Source organism: Aethalodelphis obliquidens, unplaced genomic scaffold, assembly GCF_003676395.1.
Source record: "Aethalodelphis obliquidens isolate GAN/ISIS:26980383/991018 unplaced genomic scaffold, ASM367639v1 scaffold1, whole genome shotgun sequence".
NCBI classification, from domain to species: domain Eukaryota; kingdom Metazoa; phylum Chordata; class Mammalia; order Artiodactyla; family Delphinidae; genus Aethalodelphis; species Aethalodelphis obliquidens.
In genome coordinates this window covers 1,717,520-1,737,506 of record NW_020837945.1, presented here as the reverse complement: position 1 = coordinate 1,737,506, position 19,987 = coordinate 1,717,520, and the positions used below count along the sequence as shown (strand labels likewise).

Here is a 19,987-nt window from a genome sequence, read left to right as displayed (position 1 = left end):
TGAGTGTTGATCAGTGACCGATCAGTGAGGTGAGGATGCTTTACACGTGGGCTGTGTTTTCCACCCCACAGGCCACTCGCAAACACCGTGTGTTTGGTCCTCATGCATCTTTCATCTTCACCGTCTGGGGGGGGGCGGGGGGCCCTGGCTACACAAGCAGTTAGGACTCCTGCCTGGGGCTCTGGCTCCGTGTCCAGGGCCTTGGTTCTGAGGGTGCCTTTGGGGAGGCGGGAGGCACCTCACGTGGGGACCATCTTTTGCAGATCCAAGACATCGTCCGGAGGCGGCAGCTGCTCACCGTGTTCCGGGAAGGCAAGGATGGCCAGCAGGACGTGGATGTGGCCATCCTGCAGGCCTTGTTGAAGGGTGAGGGGCAGGCAAAGTGGGGACAAGGGGGAGGAGCCGGCTGAGGGTTCGGGACCCTGAGTCCTGGCCTAGAGGAGCCAGAGATGCCACCCGTGGGCAGATGCGCTGGTCAGAGGGCAGCTGGTGGTGGACCTCGCCAGGCCTACCTCATGCTCCCCCTGGGCAGGTGGGCACCCACCACCAGTGTTGGGGAACGGGCTCCTTTCTCAGCTTACCTCCTCCCCTGAAATCTGAGTGCCGCCTGCACTGATCTACCCCTTAGTGGTCATCAGTTTCTCATAAAATTCTAGCATAGAAAGAAAGAGCCTTGGAAGACTGCTCCTGTCTCCCCACCGTCTGTCTCATGGTTAACGCCTCTGCCCCCAGCGCAGGGCAGAGTCCAAACGCAGGGGTCCTCAGGACCAACAGAGCTCTCGACCGACTTCTGCTCCGTAGTCTGACCTCTGCCCTCCAGCCCGTCCTCCCCGGGCCCACACTTCACTCTTCCCTCTTCTCCCACTTCTTGTGGGGGAGGGAAGCCAGTGCCACCCTGCCCTTCCCGCCGGTGTTGCCATGGCTGAGACATCCCTGGTGCCCAGAAGCCTTTGCTCTGCGCTGAGCAGCCCCTCACCCTGGCGGGACACCAGCCCCAGGCCAGCGCTGACGGCAGAGCAGGGGCTGTCGTAGCAGAGGATAGCTTTCGCTTCTCTGTGCCTCCGTCCACACGCCATGGATGCGGGGCTGGGCTCCTCTGCACCCTTGCCAGCACTTGGTACTGTCGGTCTTTGAAGCTACAGCCCTCCTGGTGGCCGTGAAGGGAGATCTCGGTGTGGTTTGGATTTGCGTCTCCCTGGGCTTCCTGGCCATCTGTATCTCATCTTGGGGAAATGTCTGTCAGATCTCGTGTCTGTGTTTATTTGTCGTCTTATTTTTGAGGTGTATGAGTTCTTGACATATTCTCATACAAATCCTGTGTCGGATCTATGTGTTGGGTATATTTTCTCTTGGTTCATCGTCTGATTTTTTTTTTTTTTTTTTTTTTGGTACGCGGGCCTTTTACTTTTTTTGCCTCTCCCCTTGCGGAGCACAGGCTCAGAGGCCATGGCTCACAGGCCCAGCCGCTCTGCGGCATGTGGGATCTTCCCAGACCGGGGCATGAACCCGTGTCCTCTGCATCGGCAGGCGGATTCTCAACCACTGCGCCACTAGGGAAGCCCTGCTTTTTTTTTTTTTCAATAAATTTATTTATTTTATTATTTTTGGCTGCGTTGGGTCTTTGTTGCTGCGTGCGGGCTTTCTCTAGTTGCAGCAAGCGGAGACTACTCTTTCTTGCAGTGCACGGGCTTCTCATTGTGGTGGCTTCTCTTGTGGTGGAGCATGGGCTCTAGGTACGTGGGCTTCAGTAGTTGCGGCATGCGGGCTCGGTAGTTGTGGCTCTCGGGCTCTAGAGCACAGGCTCAGTAGTTGTGGCGCACGGGCTTAGTTGCACTGCGACGTGTGGGATCTTCCCGGACCAGGGCTCGAACCCGTGTCCCCTGCATTGGCAGGCAGATTCTTAACCACTGCGCCACCAGGGAAGCCCCTCGTGGTCTGCTTTTATACGTCCTTCGAGGTGTCTTTGGAGAGCAGAAGGCTTGTATTTTAACGCATTTTAGTTTACTAACTGTTCTCTTTATGATTCATGTTCTTTGCATCCCAAGAAATCTTCTCCCTTCCCCCAGCTGCACATTTTCGTCTGTTTCACTGTGGAAGCTCTGCAGCCACAGCTTTTATATTAGGTTTATTTTCTGCCTCAGGTTACTTTTTCTGTGTGGTGTGAGGTAAGGGTCCAAGTTCTTTTTTTTTTTTCCCCAAATAACAACCCATGTTTTAAAATGTTAACCCAGCAAGAGCAGAAACTAGTTGGGCAAAATACTTGCACTGAGAACCTGGGTGAGGTGGTGGTTTTGCAAACAGGGCAAGGGAAGGAAATGTGATGGTCTTTGTGGTCCAACTTTTGAGTGTGAATCTGAAATGCCTGCCTTTCAGAGACCCGTGTCTAGTTTAAACTTAGGGTGGGGGCTTGACCAGGAGCTGGGGACAGAGTGGAGGGCTGGGGTGAGTGGGAGTGGTGACAGAAACCCAGAGATTCTCTGATTCTACCTCTGAAAGGAAAAGGGATTTTATTAGGGTGCGTGCAGGGGAAGGGTGGGGGATGGCGGTGATTTTGTGACCTTATCTGTTCAATTAAAATGATGGGGACGGGTGGTGACACACCCCTCCCTCTCTGACTTTGACAGATGGGGCGTGGCTTGGAGGCCCAGATCAGAGCCCCTGACGCGTGTGCTTTAACCTGCAGCCTCTCGGAGCCACGACCACTTTGGCCACGAGAACTGGGACCACCAGCTGAAGTTAGCAGTGGCGTGGAACCGCGTGGACATCGCCCGGAGTGAGATCTTCACGGACGAGCGTCAGTGGAAGGTGAGGCTGTGGGGGGTGCCCGGGGGAGGGGCGTGCTGGGCCTCGGAACAAGGGCAGGCCCTGAGGTGGCCTCGTCCAGACCCCAGCTCTGCCCTCAGTGAGCGCGGCTGGCACGTCTCCTCCTTCCAAATCAGGAGACGCTGGCATCCCCGTCTCGGGGGCACTGAGATAAGGGTTATGCGGGGCGATGACCACATGCACGGCCCCCCACGGCCCGCTTTCAGCCCTCAGAGCTGTACCCCATGATGACGGCCGCCCTCATCGCCAACAAGCCCGAGTTCGTAAAGCTCTTCCTGGAGAACGGGGTGCGGCTGAAGGAGTTCGTCACGTGGGACACGCTGCTCTACCTGTACGAGAACCTGGAGCCCACCTGCCTGTTCCACTACAAGCTGCAAAAGGCGCTGGCCGAGGAGCCCGAGCGCCCGGCGCCCCGTGTGCAGATGCACCACGTGGCCCAGGTGCTGCGGGAGCTCCTGGGGGACTCTACGCAGCCGCTGTACCCCCGGCCCCGCTCCAGCGACCGCCCGCGCCTCCTGCTCGCGGTGCCCAACATCAAGCTCAGTGTGAGTGCTGGCCGTGTGCCATGCGCACCGCTGTGTTCTCGGACCTTTGAAACACGGGCTTTATTTTCACTGGGAAAGTCAGCTTGGGCTGCCGTAACACAGATGGGGCGACTTACACAGCAGGCGTATTTTTCTCCTTGCCCTGGAGCCTGGAGTCAAGGTCAATGTGTCGGCAGTGGGCTTCCGGTGAGGTCTCTCCTGGCCTGCAGGGGACCAACCATCTTCTTACCCTGTCCTCACACGGCCTGTCCTCAGTGTGTCTGGTATCGTTGCCTCTTCTCCAAGGAACACTGGTCCTGTTGGATGAGCACCCCACTCTCATGACCTCATTTAACCTTGATCACATGCTTGAAAGCCCATCTCCAAATTACAGTCACATTAGGGGATGGGGCTTCAACATATGAAATTTGGGGGACGCAGTTCAGTCCATAACTCTCCCTTTCTGAAGACCTCCAATGGTACCAAAAGTTATGTGGGGAGAATGCTCTCGCCTGTGCCCTGTACCCCGAGCCCTGCTCACAGGTGCAATCGGTGTCTGTGTAGCCAGGTCAGCATGTCCCACGCGTATCTCTGTGAGACGCATGTGTGTTGCAACAGTAGGACAGGGGCTTGTCTAGTCTGCATCCTTATTTGATGGGAATCCCGCAGCCTCTCGACACGAAGTACGACGCTGGTGTTTGTATTTATGTGAGGGAGCCTCTTCTTCCGACTTATTAAGTTTTTACAAACGAAGCCTCAGTGCCGATCTTTGTCAGATGCCTTTTGAGGAGTTGAACTGCTCTTCTTTGACCTATGAATTTGGTGAATTATAGGTCGTTCTTATTTTTTGATTCCTGTTTTGAATCTCAACTCGACTGCAGGGTAACATGTATTCAGTATGGTGTTGGATTCCCAATATTTTCAGGGTTTTGCATCAGAATGTTTAAGTCTTTAATTGTAGTTTTATTTCGGGGGGGGGGGTATATTTGTCAGGTTCTGGTATCAATTTTATGTTAGCTTTGTAAAAACATTGGGAAGCCTTTCTTCTTTCTCTGCCCTGGAACAGTTTATGTGGCCGGAGTCCACTGCTTCTTACAAGCTTGGCAGACTCCCCTAGGAGTCCATCAGGGCCCGGTGCCTTTTTGGGTAGTAACTGATAACTTTCTCATTTTCTTTCCTGATGGTCCCAATGTTTAGGTTTTCTGTCTGTTCTAAGATCATATTTGATTTTGGTTTTTTCCTGCTAGAAAATTATCCACTTCCTTCAGGTTTGCAAATCTGTCCATTGTCCTGTGTGAGCTCTTCCTGACCCCTGAGAATGATGTGGCTGTGGCTTGGTTTTATATATTTACAGTTCTGCTTTTCTTGATTCCACTGTGTTTAAGATGTCCAGTTGGAATGTGCTCAAGTGGAAGCTTACACAGACCCATGTCTGTAATTTAAGAAGATGAACTAATTTTTCTTTTTTTTATAAAGATGAGTCTCCAGGCGATTTCTAAAATCAACTTAAGGAAAGTGCAGTTTTGTGTGTGATGTGGGAAGTGTGTTGTTTGCTTCTGGGAATTGTTTCCAGACTGTCTGAGGATGTGTTTATTTACTGATGGGCCAGGAAGCCTGGGTTCTCATATCACTGTAGGCTGAGTGTGTCTGGGGTCAGGGCCTTCCCACTCACACATGGCTTTGTCTGTCTGGTGTTTCTTGCTGACCTTCTCTGCAGGAGACATGGTGTAGGTTCCCTTGAGGAGCTCACAGCATGAATCTATTAACAGACCGTGTTAGAATTTTACTTCATAGAAGAAGGCTTTGATGCCAGTAGATAAGAGTAGGAAATGTTGGGGTGCCTGGCTAGCCACAAAGGTCTACAGATATTGGTGTGGGAGGTAACTGGGTATTGCACTATTGGGGCGTGTCTTCACGTCTCCAGAGTGGTGCTTTAAAAACCCCAGTGTGCATGAGAAAGATTTGGGTGTTGCTGGAAATGCAGCTTGCAGGGCTCATCCCCCAGGGACGGTGGGGCTGAGCTCGGGACCCTCCATAGGCCCCGGGGTTCTGATGCTCGTGGGGCCCTAGGTGAGGCTCTAACTGTCCGCTGCTCCCCAGGTGCAGGGAGTGAGCCTCCGGTCCCTGTACAAGCGTTCCTCAGGCCACGTGGCCTTCACCGTGGACCCTGTCCGTGATCTGCTCATTTGGGCCATCATCCAGAACCGCCGGGAGCTGGCAGAAATCATCTGGGCTCAGGTACCCAGACCCGCTTCCTGGCACGCATGGCTATGGGGGGACCAGGGACAGGGCTCTAGCTGGGGCTCCTGGCCAGAGAGCCAACCGCAAGGGGTTGGTCCGCAGCACAGGGCCATGCAGGGAGGGCAGTGGGTGTCCACAACAGCAGAAGGAGCTCAGGGTGTCCAGGGTTGGAGGACAGAGAGCTTGGCCCTAGGCCCTAGGCAAGAAGAGAATTTTTAAAAAGGAGTGCCACGTAGTCTCCCCCTGTGGTCTGTCTGGGCCAAGGCCCACCTGGCACACACACCAAGCAGGCCGCCCTCTGTGACCCACCCGTTCTGGTGGTCAGCGCACGTGCTGGGCCCCCCACCCTGCCCCCCCGGTCTGTAGGCTCTGCAGGCAAATTCCATCCCCGGAGGGGCGGCCTCTCTTTCCATTGATGGTTGGGGGTCTCAGACACAATCTGTTACTGAGAGGGGCACTTCCCAGGTGCCATTGCCCTGAGCTGTTGGCAGGCCATCTGGGAACGCCTGCTGGCTGGCCTGCCGGGTCCTAGTCCCTGGGCCTGTGTGCGGCCTCGTCACCCGCTGCGGGGGACTTGCCGGGGAGCTCCCTGAGAAACAGGGCACCACAGGCCCAAGTCTTCCTGTGTGGCTTTCCTTTAGTTCGAGCTGACTCTCCTCGTAACGGGAAAGTAAAGTTCTGTCATTTTTTCTCAGAGAGGCCCCGCTTTTAGGTGCTGGCATTTCCAGGCTGCTCTCGAGAGCCTGCTCCCCCCAGGGTCCCAGCAAAGGCTCTGGTGGCTCCCCGCTTGTCCATAGTTCTGGGAGGTTTGCCCTCACGCAAGGTGCTTGGGGGAGGGGTCGGCGACAGAGCTGGGCCCGACTGTGGCCTCACAGTCCTCCTGGGATCAGTGGCAGCAGTGAGGACCCCCGAGAGACCCCCTTGGGGTCAGGGGACAGAAAAGCCAAACCCGGCTTTCCAGGCTCTGACACCAACCCCTCGCCCGGGCTGGCACTGCCCTCAGACCCAGCGCCTCTGGGCTGAGCTTTGAGACCCTCCATGAGATCTTCCGGGCCCCCACTCTGGTGCCTGGGACTGGCAGTGCCCCCGAGGCAGGGCACCCCGGCTTTGGACAGGGACGTGCGAGGGCCTGGTCCCCGCCTCTCCCCCTCAGGTGCTCCATGCATGAGGTTAGCCGGACCTCGTGCTGGCAGGGCTGTGCTAGCACCAGTGTCCAGTCCACGTTCTGGGGAGGCAAGTGGGCTGCCTGGTAAGCAGACCACTCTACCGGCCCGTGCAGGAAACTGGCCACCAGCAGGGCTTACCTGTGATCTGGGTGAGCCCAGTGGTTTATATGGAAGGAGCCACATGTACTTGCTCCGCAGCCTGTGCTGTCTCGGGGCCTCTGCTCTCATCGCCCTGGGCAGTGTGTCGGGGGCTCCCGGGGCTGGGCCATGCAGGTCCTCACGGTGGCTTCTCCTGGTGCCCAGAGCCAGGACTGCATCGCTGCGGCCTTGGCCTGCAGCAAGATCCTGAAGGAGCTGTCCAAGGAGGAGGACACGGACAGCTTGGAGGAGATGCTGCTGCTGGCTGACGAGTTTGAGCAGAGAGCCATCGGTGAGTTCCTGGGGCCGCGGCCTCGGGCCTGGGCTCAGCTCCTCATGGGTCCCCCTGGGGTCCTCGCCCCGAGTCTCAGCGCCATCCGTGTTCAGGCTGTGTCACCTGGAGAGGCCCTGCTCCAACACTGTCCTCGGCTGTCACTGCTGGGGACACGGCTGCTGTGACGCGGGCTTCCTCCCATCCAGGGGTCTTCACCGAGTGCTACCGCAAAGATGAGGAGAGAGCTCAGAAGCTGCTGGTCCGCGTGTCGGAGGCCTGGGGCAAGACCACCTGCCTGCAGCTGGCCCTGGAGGCCAAGGACATGAAGTTCGTGTCTCACGGGGGCATCCAGGTGACCTTCCAGAAACACCTGCCGCGCTGCTGCAGGGGCAGACGCGGCCTCCCGCTCACACAGACGGCACAGGAGGGCCCTATGTGGGAGCCCCCAGCAGGCCCCCAGGAGGTCCCAGGGACAGGACTCGGACACCCACCCCCTCTGCCTGGGGCCTCGCGAGGGGCACGTGGGGGGCGGGGCATCCTCCCAGAGCACCGAGTGCAGGGCGCTCTGGCGTTTCCTTGGTGACGTGGCGTGCGTGGCACACAGTGGGTGTCCCTCGGAACCCTGGTGCTTCCTTGGAGCACAGCCTCCTGCTGTCACCACGTCCACAGCACTGTCGTGTGCCGTCCATGCTGGATCCCAGGGACGTGGCGGGGAGGGGGTCCTGTCCACACCCCCACCCCCGGAGAGAGCTCAGAAGCGCCAGCTGGTGGGAGACGGGGGGACAGAAATGCTGGGCTTGAGCCCTGCTCTCCGCCCCTTCTGTCTGGGAGAGCTGGCCCCGCCCTGCCCACAGGGAGCCTCTTCCTCGGCCTCAGGGAGCACGGGGTCAGGGGTGGGGGCCACCCATCACGCTGACACCGGCGCCCGTGTCCGCAGGCCTTCCTGACCAAGGTGTGGTGGGGTCAGCTCTGCGTGGACAACGGGCTCTGGCAGCTGGCCCTGTGCATGCTGGCCTTCCCGCTGCTCTACACGGGCCTCATCTCCTTCAGGTGCCGGCCTGGCTGCGGGTGGGGGCCGGGGCTGGGGGCCCGGGGGTCCGGACCTTCCATCCCAAGCACCCTCTCTCGGGGGTCCTCACCGCTGCCACTGATCCCAGGACGGAGGGGAACCACGCTTGGGGGAGGGCCCCCCCGGGCCGAGACCTGCTGTCCCCCAGTACCCGCAGGGGGCCGAGCGCCGCCCTGCCCGCACCACCACCGTGGCCTGAGTATTTTGTTACAGCCCGAAAGGAACCCGAGGGCCCTCTGGGGACCCCTCGTGGGGCCGTCTGGCTGAGCCCCCGCTGAAGCCACGCGTGCAGGGGCAGCAGCCACATGCGGGTCCCAGGCCTCCCTTCTCTGCGCTGTGGCCTGTGTCGCCGTCAGGCGCCTCACGGCCGCGCCCCGCCCCGTGTCTGCCCCAGGGACAGGCGGCTGCAGGCCGAGGGGGGCCTGGCCCGCATCCGCGCCTTCTTCAGCGCGCCCGTGGTTGTCTTCCACCTGAACATCCTGTCCTACTTCGCCTTCCTCTGCCTCTTCGCCTACGTGCTCATGGTGGACTTCCAGCCCAGGCCCTCGGGCTGCGAGTGCCTCATCTACCTCTGGCTCTGCTCCCTGGTGTGCGAGGAGCTGCGGCAGGTGGGGCCCTGCCCAGCCCCAGCCCCACCCACTCACCCTCCCACCCCGGGCAGCTCCCTGGCCTCGGGCACTTTCTCCCGGTGGTCCTTGGCCCAGTGCCGACCCCGGCGAGACTCACGGGGCCGCTGAGAGCGGGCAGGGCCCCTTGGAAAGGGCGGCCTGCGGTCCAGCAGCCACACCGGCCCTTGCCCCTCCTCCACCTGGCCACCCCTCCCCAGGCGCTGCTTTTTGCTTGAAACCCTCCCTAATCACCCCAAACGGGGTGCCCTCACCACGCGGCCTCCTGGACTTGGGGGGCTGTGAGACCCCGGCCGCGCTGTGAAGGGCACTGCAAACTGTGGGGTCCCGAGACTGCTCTTGGGTTTGGTAATTCTCCAGAAGCACCCCCAGCGCCCTGAGCCAGCACAGGAGGCCACAGCTTAACATCGGCCGAGGGTCGAGGTGCACGGCAGCGTCCGTCCAAGGATTCTAGACACAGAGCTCCTGTTGCCCCCTCCCCTCGGGGGGCAGGGTGTTTCCCGGGGGTCGGTCAGGTGCTGAGGGGTGGCCCACCACAGTGTCCAGCCCCTCTGGAGGCCACGCTGGCCCTGCGTGGCCCAGGCCCCATCCTGAGTCCCGCCATGAGACGACCTGGTGAGCAAAGACCCCTTCCGGGCTCGAAGGCCTCCTCGGAGGCCCGGGGCAGAGGGAAAGGCTGATCCTCACGGCTCGTCCGCCCCCCCGTTCCCACACTGTCCCCACCTGCCAGTACCTGGAGGCAGCGGTGAACGTGAGCCTCAGCTGGCGTGGGGAGGGGCCGGCCCGCTGAGAGACGCTGCTCAGACGCGCCCCTGCTCTCTGCACTTGGCAGCCACGAGCCCCGAGATAAGGCCAGCTTAGCTCACAGGCATCAACGCCACCGCCTGCGGGGGACCCGAGGGCACCGTCAGGGTCCCCAGGAAGGAGGTGCAGGGCGGGCGGCCGGGCCTGGGGCCGCGCTGGCTCCGCGGGCCTCGCCTCGTCCCGCACGGCCTCCTGCAGCAGAAGCCCCCAGTCCCTGGGCCCCAGCCTCACCGCGGGCAGCCCCAGGACAGAGGGCAGACCCTTCTCCCGGAGTCTGCCCAGCGGTGCCAGGGAGGGGACCCGGTTGCTCCCGTGGGGCCGCCTGCCCCGCGCACCCAGCTGCTGGGGTCTGGGGTGGGGACTCCCGCGGGGCAGGCCAAGCAGGGCAGGCCAAGCAGGGCCACGGTCGCTCCACCGTCTCTCCCTCCTCTGGGGGCTGCTGCAGGGGTCGGGGAGCGCGCCCTGTGGGAGGGGAGCTGGCCCCTGACGCCTTCGCTTGAGGCTGGGGCGAGGGAGCCCACGTGTCCTGCCCGTGGCCCCTCCTCAGGAGGCCGTGGTTTGCTGGTTGCTGGGGCTGTGAGAGGCATAAGGCACTGGGCCCGCTGTGTCCGCCCCCCCCCCCCAGCTCTTCTACGACCCGGACGAGTGTGGCCTGATGAAGATGGCGCTCCTGTACTTCAGCGATTTCTGGAACAAGCTGGACATCTGTGCTATCCTGCTCTTCATGGCGGGGCTGATTTGCCGGTGAGGAGTCAGCCGCCCCACAGGGCTGGCTCTGGATGAGGCCACAGGCCAGGGACCCCCGCGAGGCTCAGCTCCTCTCTGGACGCATCTGTCCCGAGGGTGCCCTGCCCCCGCCCGGGGCCGGTGAGGGAACCAGGGCGGAGACTCGGGGCTCTGTCACTGCGGGTGGCTGCCGCGTGCGTGCGCCTGCATCCCAGCCTGGGGCTCTGACCTCTCCACTGCCCGTCAAGGCTGCGCGTGTCTGCCCTGCCGTGACCCGCTTTCTCCACCAGGCGAGACTGCCCGGCGCAGCCTCTGGTTCCCGGGACGCCCACGCGGCCTGGCTTCTCTGCCCGTGCCTGGGCTTCTAGACCCTCCTGGAGGCGCTGCCCCTGAGCTCACACCCAGCTTTAGTACTTTGGGGTCCCGGGGTTGCCCCTGGACTGGGGCAGGTGAGCAGGAGGCCGGGGCCAGGCCCTGGGGGCAGCCAGCTGAGGCCCCTGCTTCTGCCCGGCCAGGCTCGTCCCCTCGCTGCTGTACCCCGGGCGCATCGTCCTCTCCCTGGACCGGGGCAGGCCCTGGGGGCGGCCGGCTGAGGCCCTGCTTCTGCCCGGCCAGGCTCGTCCCCTCGCTGCTGTACCCCGGGCGCATCGTCCTCTCCCTGGACTTCATCATGTTCTGCTTGCGTCTGATGCATATTTTCACCATCAGCAAGACGCTGGGGCCCAAGATCATCATCGTGAAGCGGATGGTGAGGGGACAAGGGGCCCCTGACGCCAGTTGCAAGTGAGGCGCCCCAGGGCTTCGGCACACCCCGTGAGATCCCCAGTCCCGGCCTTGCCCCTCGGGCTCCCACCCCCGGGCACGCCCGTCTTGGGTCTTTGCCTGTATGTTGCCTCCTCCAGGCAGCCCTGCCTGATCTCCACAGCTCATTCCTGATCCCGGTTACAGCTCCTATCACTCCCCTCCTGGGTCATGGTCACGTTGGACCCTTCCCGCACTTCAGGGGTGCCTGGCGCACCTTTGAGGTGTTGGGGCAGCCCCAGGGCTGTTCCCCCGGAGCTCCTGGCTCTAGGCGTCCATGCCGTGGGCGTCGATGGAGCCCCCCTCTGCCGCAGGGCACACAGGAGCCCACCTGTGGGCAGTGAGGGTGTGGGGCTGCAGCCTGGTGTCTCCCTGTCCCCGCAGATGAAGGATGTCTTCTTTTTCCTCTTCCTGCTGGCCGTGTGGGTCGTGTCCTTCGGGGTGGCCAAGCAGGCCATCCTCATCCACAACGAGAGGCGGGCGGAGTGGATCTTCCGGGGGGTCGTCTACCACTCGTATCTCACCATCTTCGGGCAGATCCCGGCCTACATCGACGGTACAATGGGCCCTGACAGCCTGGGGAAAAGAGGGGCCAGCCCAGCGGGGGTCCTGCAAGCTCACAGAAGTGGGGCAGGGAGGGCCCCGGGGCCGTGGCCGAAAGAGACAGGTGCACGCTGGGTCCAGCTGAGCAGGGAGGGCGCCAGCTGGCGGAGCCTGAGCCGTACCTCGCAGCTTCGGGGAGGTGGGGCCCTGGGGCATCAGCTGACCCCCACCCCCAGCATTAAATGCTGCCCTATTCCTTCTGTTCCTCCCACTGCAGTCAGAAATGAGTCCTCCTTCTCTGGACACAGAGAACTCGCTCTGTGTACTGAGCTTGTTCTCTTGAAGAGCTTCACTGAGATTTAATTCACATTACCGTAAGGCTCGGTGGTATGAAATGTTCGCTGCAGTGGTTTTTAGTATATTTACAGAACCTAATTTTAGAACATTTGCATCACCCCAAAGAGACACCCAGTGCCCATTAGTAGTCACTCCCCTTCCCCCTTCCCCTCAACCGTAGGTGACCTCTAATCGACTTTCTGTCTCTATAGAACTTGCCTTTTCTGGACATTTCGTATAAAGTAGATCATGTAATACATAGTCTTTTGTGTCTTGCTTCTTTTACTTAGCATAATGTTTTCAAGAGTCGTCCGTATAGTGGTCTGTGTCAGCATTTAATTCCTTTCTGTTGCCAAATAATATTCCATTGGTTGGATTTGCCACGTTCTGTTTATCCATCCAGATAAACAGATATCCATCTGTTTATCCATAGGTTGGTGAACATTTGAGTGGTTTCTACTTTTTGGCTCTTATGACTAATGTGACTATGTTTTCTGTAAATTTTTGTGTGGACACATTGTCATTTCTTTTGGATGTATACCTGGGAGTGGAATGGCTGGGTCACATGGTAATTCTGTGTTTCACTTTTTGAGAAGCTGCCAGACTGTTTCCCACAGCAGCTGCACCAGCAATGTATGAGGTTCCAATCTCTCCACATTCTCGCCAACACTTGTTATTATCTGTCTTTTTTGATTCGAGCCACCCTACTGGGCGGGAAGTTCTCTCACTGTGGTTTGATTTGCACTTCCCTGATGGCCAATGATGTCGAGCATCTCCTGTGATTTCTGAGCCATCTTCTTTGGAAAAATATCTGTTTCTATCCTTTGCCCATTTTTCAAGTGGGTATTGGTCTTTTTATCGAGTTGTAAGAGTTCCTTACACATGGTTACCAGTCCCTTATCGTATATATGATGTGCAAGTTATCCGCCATTCTGTGGGTTGTCTCTTCACTTTCTTTATGTTGTCCTTTGAAACACAAAAGTTTTCAGTTTTGTTGAAACTCACCTTGTCAATCTCTTTGATCATGTGTGCTTTTGGGCGAGCCAAGGTCAGGAAGACTTATGCCTATGGTGTTATTCTAAAAGTTTTATAGCTTTAGCACCTACTCTTGGCCTTTGATCTGTTTAGATTAATTTTGTATACAATGTGAGAGGCATTCTTTTACAGCAAGCATTCAGTTGTTCCAGAACCCTTTGTTGAAAAGACTATTCTTTCCCTGTTGAATTGTCTGGGCACCCTTGTCAAAAATCAACTGACCATGAGTGAAAGCGTTTATCTCTAGGCTGTCAGTTCTATTCCGTTGACCTATGTGTCTACCCTTGTGCCAACACCACAGTCCTGGCTAGTATAGCTTTGTCGTAAGTTTTAAAATCAGGAAGCGTGAGTCTTTCAACTTTGTTCTTTTTTTCAAGATTGTCTTGGCCTCTGGGTCCTTGGGTCCACATGAACTTTTGGGTCATTTTATCAATTTTTCCAAAAAGAGCATCTAGGATTTTGACTGTAAACATGTGATGTCTTCCACTTATTTAAATCTTTCATTTCTTTCCATAATATTTTTTTATTTTTCAGTGTGTAAGTTGCACTTCTTCTGTTAAATTTATTCCGAAGTGTTTTATTCTTTTTCATGCTGCTGTACGTAGAATTGTTTTATTAATTGGATTGTTTACTGCTTGTGTATGGAAATACACTATATTTTTTATATTGAACTTGTATCCTGAAACCTTGCTGAACTTCTTTATTAGTTCTAATAGTTTTTAAGTGCACTTTTTGGAGATTTGCTATGATGATGTCATCTGCAAATAGAGATAATTTTACTTGTTCCTTTCCAGTCTGGATGTCTTTTATTTCTTTTTCCTGCCTAATTATCCTGGTTAGAACCTCTGGTACAGTGTTGAAACGTATCAAGAACACATGTCTTTATCCTGTCCCTGATTGTCGGGGAAGCTTTCAGTCCTTCACTACTAAGTGCGATGTGGGCTATGGGTTTTTGTAAATACCCTTCACCAGGTTGACGCAGTTCCCCTCTATTCCTAGTTTCTTGAGTGCGTGTATTGTGGAAGGATGTTAGGTTTGTCAGATGCTTTTCCTGCATCAATTGAAATGTTCATACGGTTTATTTTCTTTATATTATTAATATGGTGTTTTATATTAATTGATCTTCAGATGTTAAACGGACTTTGCATTCCTGGGATATATTTCGCTTAGTCACGGTGTGTAAATCTTTTTATACGTTGCAGCATTCAGTTTGCTAGCATTTTGTTGAGGATTTTTGCGTCTATAGTCTTAAAGGGTGTTGGTCTGTAGTTTTCTTTTCTTGTAATGTTTTTGTCTGGTTCTGGTATGAGAGTAATACTGGCCTCATAGAATCACTTAGAAAGTAGTCCCTCCTCTCTTATATTTTGGAAAAGCTTATGAAGGATTGGTCTTCATTATTCTTTAAATATTTGGTCGAATTCACCAGAGAAGCCATCCAGGCCTGGACTTTTCTTTGTGTGAAGTCTTAAAATTACACATTCAATATCTTTACTTGTTATAGGTCTATTTATATTTTCTACTTCTTTTTCAGTCACTTTTGGTAGTTTGTGTCTTTCTAGGAATTTTTCCATTCTTTTTAAGTCATCTAATTTGTTAGCATACAATTTTTTGGTAGTATTTCCTTATAGTTTTTTCTGTTTTTGTAAGGTTGGTTGCAATGTCCTCTCTTTCAGCTATGATTTAGTCATTTGAGTCTTTTTTTTTTTCTGCATCAGTCTAGCTAAAAGGTTGTAATTCTGTTCATCTTTTCCAAGAAAAAGATTTTGGTTGTGTTGATTTTCTTTATTGTATTTGTCTCTATTTCATTTATTTGCGTTCTGCTCTTAATTATTCCCTTCCTTCTGCTTGCTCTGGGTTTACTTTACTAAAATGGAAGGTTATTTTATTGATTTGATCTCTTTTTTAAAAAAATATAGGTATTTCTAGCTATTATAATGAGTTTCTGTCTTAGAAAATTAGTAGCACTGTCAAAAATACATTTGATTACAGAACAGTGCATACTGATTGCTAAAAAAATTTTAAATTCAAGTTAAGTATAAAGAAGAATGTTCATAATCCCACCTCCCAGAGTTAACCACTATTAACTTAGTATATTTTCTCAGAGATTTTTAAATGCACAAACAGAATATATATTTATGTTTGTAATATTATATTCCAAATATTATAATAAAGGATAAATATTATCCTTTACTTGTCTGCAGTTGTGTGGCTATATTTTGTTTTGTAATCGCTCGTTCCACATATAGGAATGCTGCCTCTGCAGCGTTTTTCCTTTCTTGTGTCTCCCTTCTCTTTTTGATGGTTGTTCATTTCCTCTTTGAATTCTTTCCCACCGCAATTTGCTCCCCCGGGTTGGGACCTGTGTCTTATGATGACACAGCCCCTCCTGGTGCTGCCCCCGCCTGGGGCCCAGAAAGTGCCCTGGTGGGATGGCTGGCTCTGGACAGGGGCACGTGCCCACCTGGAGTACAGGTCTGGCTCCCAGGCTTCCCTTGGCAGCCGCACTTCCTGCCCACGAGGATGCCTGGGTGTAGATGGTTGCCCCTCTTTGGGCTGCCCTCACGCCTGAGCTGACAGCTGAGGTCACCCAGATGTGGGGGTGTCCAGGTCTGCGGGGTCATCGCCCGAGGACCCTTGTGCTTCCACTCGGCTTTCCTGGTTCACCTGGCCCCTCACTCCCGTCACAGGCGTGAACTTCAACCTGGACCAGTGCAGCCCCAATGGCACCGACCCCTACAAGCCCAAATGCCCCGAGATCGACGCGACCCAGCGGGAGCCCGCCTTCCCCGAGTGGCTGACGGTCACCCTGCTGTGCCTCTATCTTCTCTTCACCAACATCTTGCTGCTTAACCTCCTCATCGCCATGTTCAAGTAAGCGCCCTGTGCCAGCCTGGCCGGGGGCACGCCCCTTGCCCTCCCCCCATCCCCCTGGGGTGCGGGCGGGGTGGAGCCCAGGACCCGGGACCTGGCTCAGCCCAGGTGGACCGTGTGCGGCCACGCTCTCTGGTCACCGCCGAGTCCGTCAAGGCACTGCTGCTGCGGGACCAGTGCACGGGCCACTCGGAGTGCCCGGAGGCTGCGGGCTGGGGCACGTGGACGTCTGGCTCCTCCCACCCTGGAGGGAGGGGGTGCGGGGCAGCGACCTGGCCGCCCGACTCTAGATGTGGAGGTGCGTGTCACACGTACTGAAAATCGGACGAGGCAGGATCACCTGTATTTGCCTTCCATGGCTCAGGGCATCGCCAGCCCCTCAGCGCCCCTCCCGGCCTCTGCAGGAGGGCCCCTGGGACCCGTGGTGACCCTGGTGAAAATCCCTTAATTCCTGGTTTGGGCGCCGTTTCTCTTCCCTTTCATCAGCTAGCGTGATGAGGTCGCCACTTTCTGATTTACCACGTGTTCTGAACGGTGAGAGACCCTGACCTGTGCTGGGCTGTGATAGAGACAGAGAGGTCAGAAGGCCGGCGGGCAGGGGCTGCATCGTGGCCCTGCCTGGCCTCCCTCCCTCCGAGGGCCTCTCTGGCAAGGATTCGGGTCAGTTGACGTCCATCCACAAGACACACACGTTGCGGAGAATAAATGTGTCAGCCTGTTGAAGACACCGTCCCTTCTGTTTGTCAGATCCAAGGGACGAGCCCCTCTTAGAGTCCAGTGCAGGACACTGTCCCTCTCCCAACACATGCAGCTCTGTTTTACTCTCTAACGAGGTTTGTAGAACCTAAACTCTAGGTCTTCTTTCTTCCTTCTCCCCTTGGCTCCCAGGAAGCTCAGAATTCTGGGGCTGGCCGTTCAGCTGCCTTTCCCTGCATCTGGAGTTGTGCCCCTGGGTGATGTGTGTGCTCTTCATGGGCCGTCACGGCAGACACGCCGGGCAGGGACACGGGTGTTTTCGTAACCGTGTTTGGGTGACCCGTGCTCCCCTGTAACCAGTGCTTCCTGCCCCTGCAGCTACACGTTCCAGCAGGTCCAGGAGCGCACGGACCAGATCTGGAAGTTCCAGCGCCACGACCTGATCGAGGAGTACCAGGGCAGGCCCCCTGCGCCGCCCCCCTTCATCCTTCTCAACCACCTGCATCTCTTCATCAAGAGGGTCATCCTGAAGGTCCCCGCCAAGCGACACAAGCAGCTCAGTAAGCTGCCGTCTCCCTCATCCCAGAGCTGCATCTGCGGCGGAGCGGGGTAGGGTGGGGGCAGCAGCTCCTTGGAGAGTTCTGGAAGCTCGGTGGGCGTGCAGACCGCTCAGGCCACCGACTTCCCACCCTGCCCTCTGGGGGCGGGTGCAGACTGGCTCCTCCGGCCCCTCAGGGTCCCGGCCCCTCCCTGCGGGGCCCCGAGTGGGTCAGAGGCTCCCCTCCCCCGACAGAGAACAAGCTAGAGAAGAACGAGGAGGCGGCCCTCCTGTCCTGGGAGATCTACCTGAAGGAGAACTACCTGCAGGACCAGCAGATCCAGCAGAAGCAGAGGCCGGAGCAGAAGATCCAGGACATCAGTGACAAGTACGGGACCAGGGCGGTCCCCTCGGGGTTCCCGAAACGTTTGCTCTTTGTCACACAGCACACGTGGCACTGGGCGGGGCCGGGGGGGGGAAGACAGCTCAGGAACCCCCCCGCGCAAAAGACAAGAGCGTTTGGAAGTATTTTTCATATAAAAACAGAGGCCGCCTTGGGTGCAATTCCTATGTTGTAGCAAAAGAAGACAGAGACCAAACAATTACTCCCCAGACAACGGTGCTGCGTCCTCCTCCTTCCAAAGTCCCCAGTGGTGCCCAGCGGTAGCTTTCCCCATTGTGACTCGGCTGTGGAACTCGTGGCAAATCGAGGCAAGGAGCCAGGCGTGTGCGCGTCTGCACACCTGCGCCTCTCGCCCAGCCATGCTCCCCGCAAAGCCCGGGGCTGTTGGGGCAGCCCTGTGAGACGGGGGCATCCGTTGGCTGCGAGATCTTCCCCTTGGGCCACTAGGCGGTGCTCATTCTATACGGAAACGTATGGTATAAATACTTTCAAATTAAGAGGAAGATGCGTGAAATTAAGGCCAACAGAGCCTGGCCTGCTGGATCTGACAGGTCACCCACCTGCAGAGAGGCACCAGGCTTCCTTCACATCCCGCCCCTGGCTGGCCTGCGGGGCTCAGCTGTGTCCTCTTGCAGGGTGGACACCATGGTGGACCTGCTGGAAATGGCACATCTGAAGCAGTCGAGCTCCATGGAGCAGAGACTGGCCTCTCTAGAGGAGCAGGTGGGTTCCGGGCTGGGACCTCTGTTTCTGGGCACAGCTCCGAAGGACCTGGAAGGTCGCTCTGTGGTGTGGTGGCTTTGAGAGTGCACATACTGGACTGGGAAACCACCCAGGAGAAGGGGGCGGTGACATCAGGGCCATCGCTCCCAACTGGCAGGGGCACCTTCTCCGTCCTCTAGAGAATTCCACCAAACGCTCCCCTGCCTGAGCTCTGCCACACCGCACTGTGTGGCGGCCACATCAGGGGCTGGTCTGAGGGAACAAACTCTTGACCTTCCCCTGGCCTCCTGGAACTGTCCTCTGAGACGCCGCTGTCTCCAGACTCTGCACCTGGAACCTGGGAGGGGGCCGTGGAAATTACTAACAGCCCTTGGCTGCTTTCTCAGGCTGCCAGCTATGCTGGGAGGGAGGGAGGCCACGGGGCCAGCAAGGATGCGTATGGATGTCCGTGTGGACAGCTGGACTGAGGGGCAGCATCAGAAAGCAGCGTGTGGGTGTCTCAGAGCAGCTCCAGATGAGAGAGCGGTGGCCGGTGGGCAACAGGAGAGCAGCCTCCACCCGCCCCTCCCCCCTCAATGTCCACTGACAGCCCCCCATCAGCTGGGCAGCCCTGAGTGACCTCACACCCAAGAGCCATTGCCTCAGAGGCCAGCTGGACTCAGGCGCCTGAGTGATGCTGAGGGACAGTAATGTGTATTAGTTCATCCATCCGTCCATCCATCCAACCATCCATTGACCCATCTGCCCATCCATCCATCCATCCGTCCGTCTATCCATCCATCCATTCATTCATCCTTCCATCTATCCATTTATCTGTCCATCCATCCATCTGTCCATCCATCTATTCATCCATCCATTCATCCATCCATCCATCCATTCATTCATCCATCCGTCCATCCTTCCAGTCATTCATCCATCTATCCATTTATCTGTCCATCCGTCCATCCATCCATTCATGCATCCAATCCATCCATCCGTCCATCCATCCATCCATCCATCCAGTCATTCATCCATTCATCTATCCATTTAACTGTCCATCCACCCACCCCTCCCTCCCTCTATCCATCTGTGTGTCCATCCATCGTCTATCCATCCATCCATCCATCCATCCATCCCACGTCTCCTGTGTGCCTCCTCCGTGCCTGTCCAAAGCTGGCCTTGAGAATGCAGGGCGGCAGGCATTATCTCATCCTTGAGGATTCCCAGTCAGGGGGAGGCACAGACATAAAGGTTCATTGTCACAATGTACTTCAGTAGGCACAGTGAAGGAGGTGGATGCAGGGGCTTTGGTCAGGGAGGCCTTGGGACTCCAGGACGAGGAGGGGTGGACAGGCAGAGGCCAGGTCCCCGCCCCTCCGTGCCCTCCTGCTGTGCCTTGACCCTGTGCCCCCCAACCCCGTGGGCCTGCCCTGGGTTCCCCTCCTCACTCTGGGCGCTCGGGCCCCAGGCCTGTGCCTTGCGACACAGGAACAGGGTGGGTGGGAGCTGGGCATTCCGTGTGGGGGCAAGTGTTGACCAAATCTTGTTTGGGACGTGCCTTCCAGGTGGCCCAGACGGCCAGAGCGCTGCACTGGATCGTGAAAGCCCTGAGGGACAGCGGCTTTGGCTCGGAGGAGGGCGTCCCCACCCTGGGTGAGTGGATGGCTGTAC

The 19,987-nt window shown here is 56.8% G+C and overlaps 1 protein-coding gene across 5 annotated transcripts in view; it reads left to right on the top strand.

Moving 5' to 3' along the window:
• TRPM2 (transient receptor potential cation channel subfamily M member 2) overlaps positions 1–19,987 on the top strand; it is a 49,532-nt gene that overhangs the window by 21,426 nt on the left and 8,119 nt on the right. For 4 of the 5 annotated variants that reach the window (XM_027079926.1, XM_027080096.1, XM_027079849.1 and 1 more), the window contains 16 exons: positions 264–366; positions 2,684–2,805; positions 3,030–3,368; positions 5,448–5,585; positions 7,058–7,184; positions 7,373–7,518; positions 8,104–8,216; positions 8,630–8,843; positions 10,291–10,409; positions 11,007–11,139; positions 11,577–11,748; positions 15,794–15,977; positions 17,052–17,233; positions 17,467–17,599; positions 18,250–18,337; positions 19,882–19,969. In XM_027079926.1, the coding sequence (XP_026935727.1) occupies positions 264–366; positions 2,684–2,805; positions 3,030–3,368; positions 5,448–5,585; positions 7,058–7,184; positions 7,373–7,518; positions 8,104–8,216; positions 8,630–8,843; positions 10,291–10,409; positions 11,007–11,139; positions 11,577–11,748; positions 15,794–15,977; positions 17,052–17,233; positions 17,467–17,599; positions 18,250–18,337; positions 19,882–19,969 (2,401 nt within the window). The remainder of the gene's footprint in view (positions 1–263; positions 367–2,683; positions 2,806–3,029; positions 3,369–5,447; positions 5,586–7,057; positions 7,185–7,372; positions 7,519–8,103; positions 8,217–8,629; positions 8,844–10,290; positions 10,410–11,006; positions 11,140–11,576; positions 11,749–15,793; positions 15,978–17,051; positions 17,234–17,466; positions 17,600–18,249; positions 18,338–19,881; positions 19,970–19,987) is intronic. The other variant, XM_027080008.1, reaches the window with a different exon arrangement.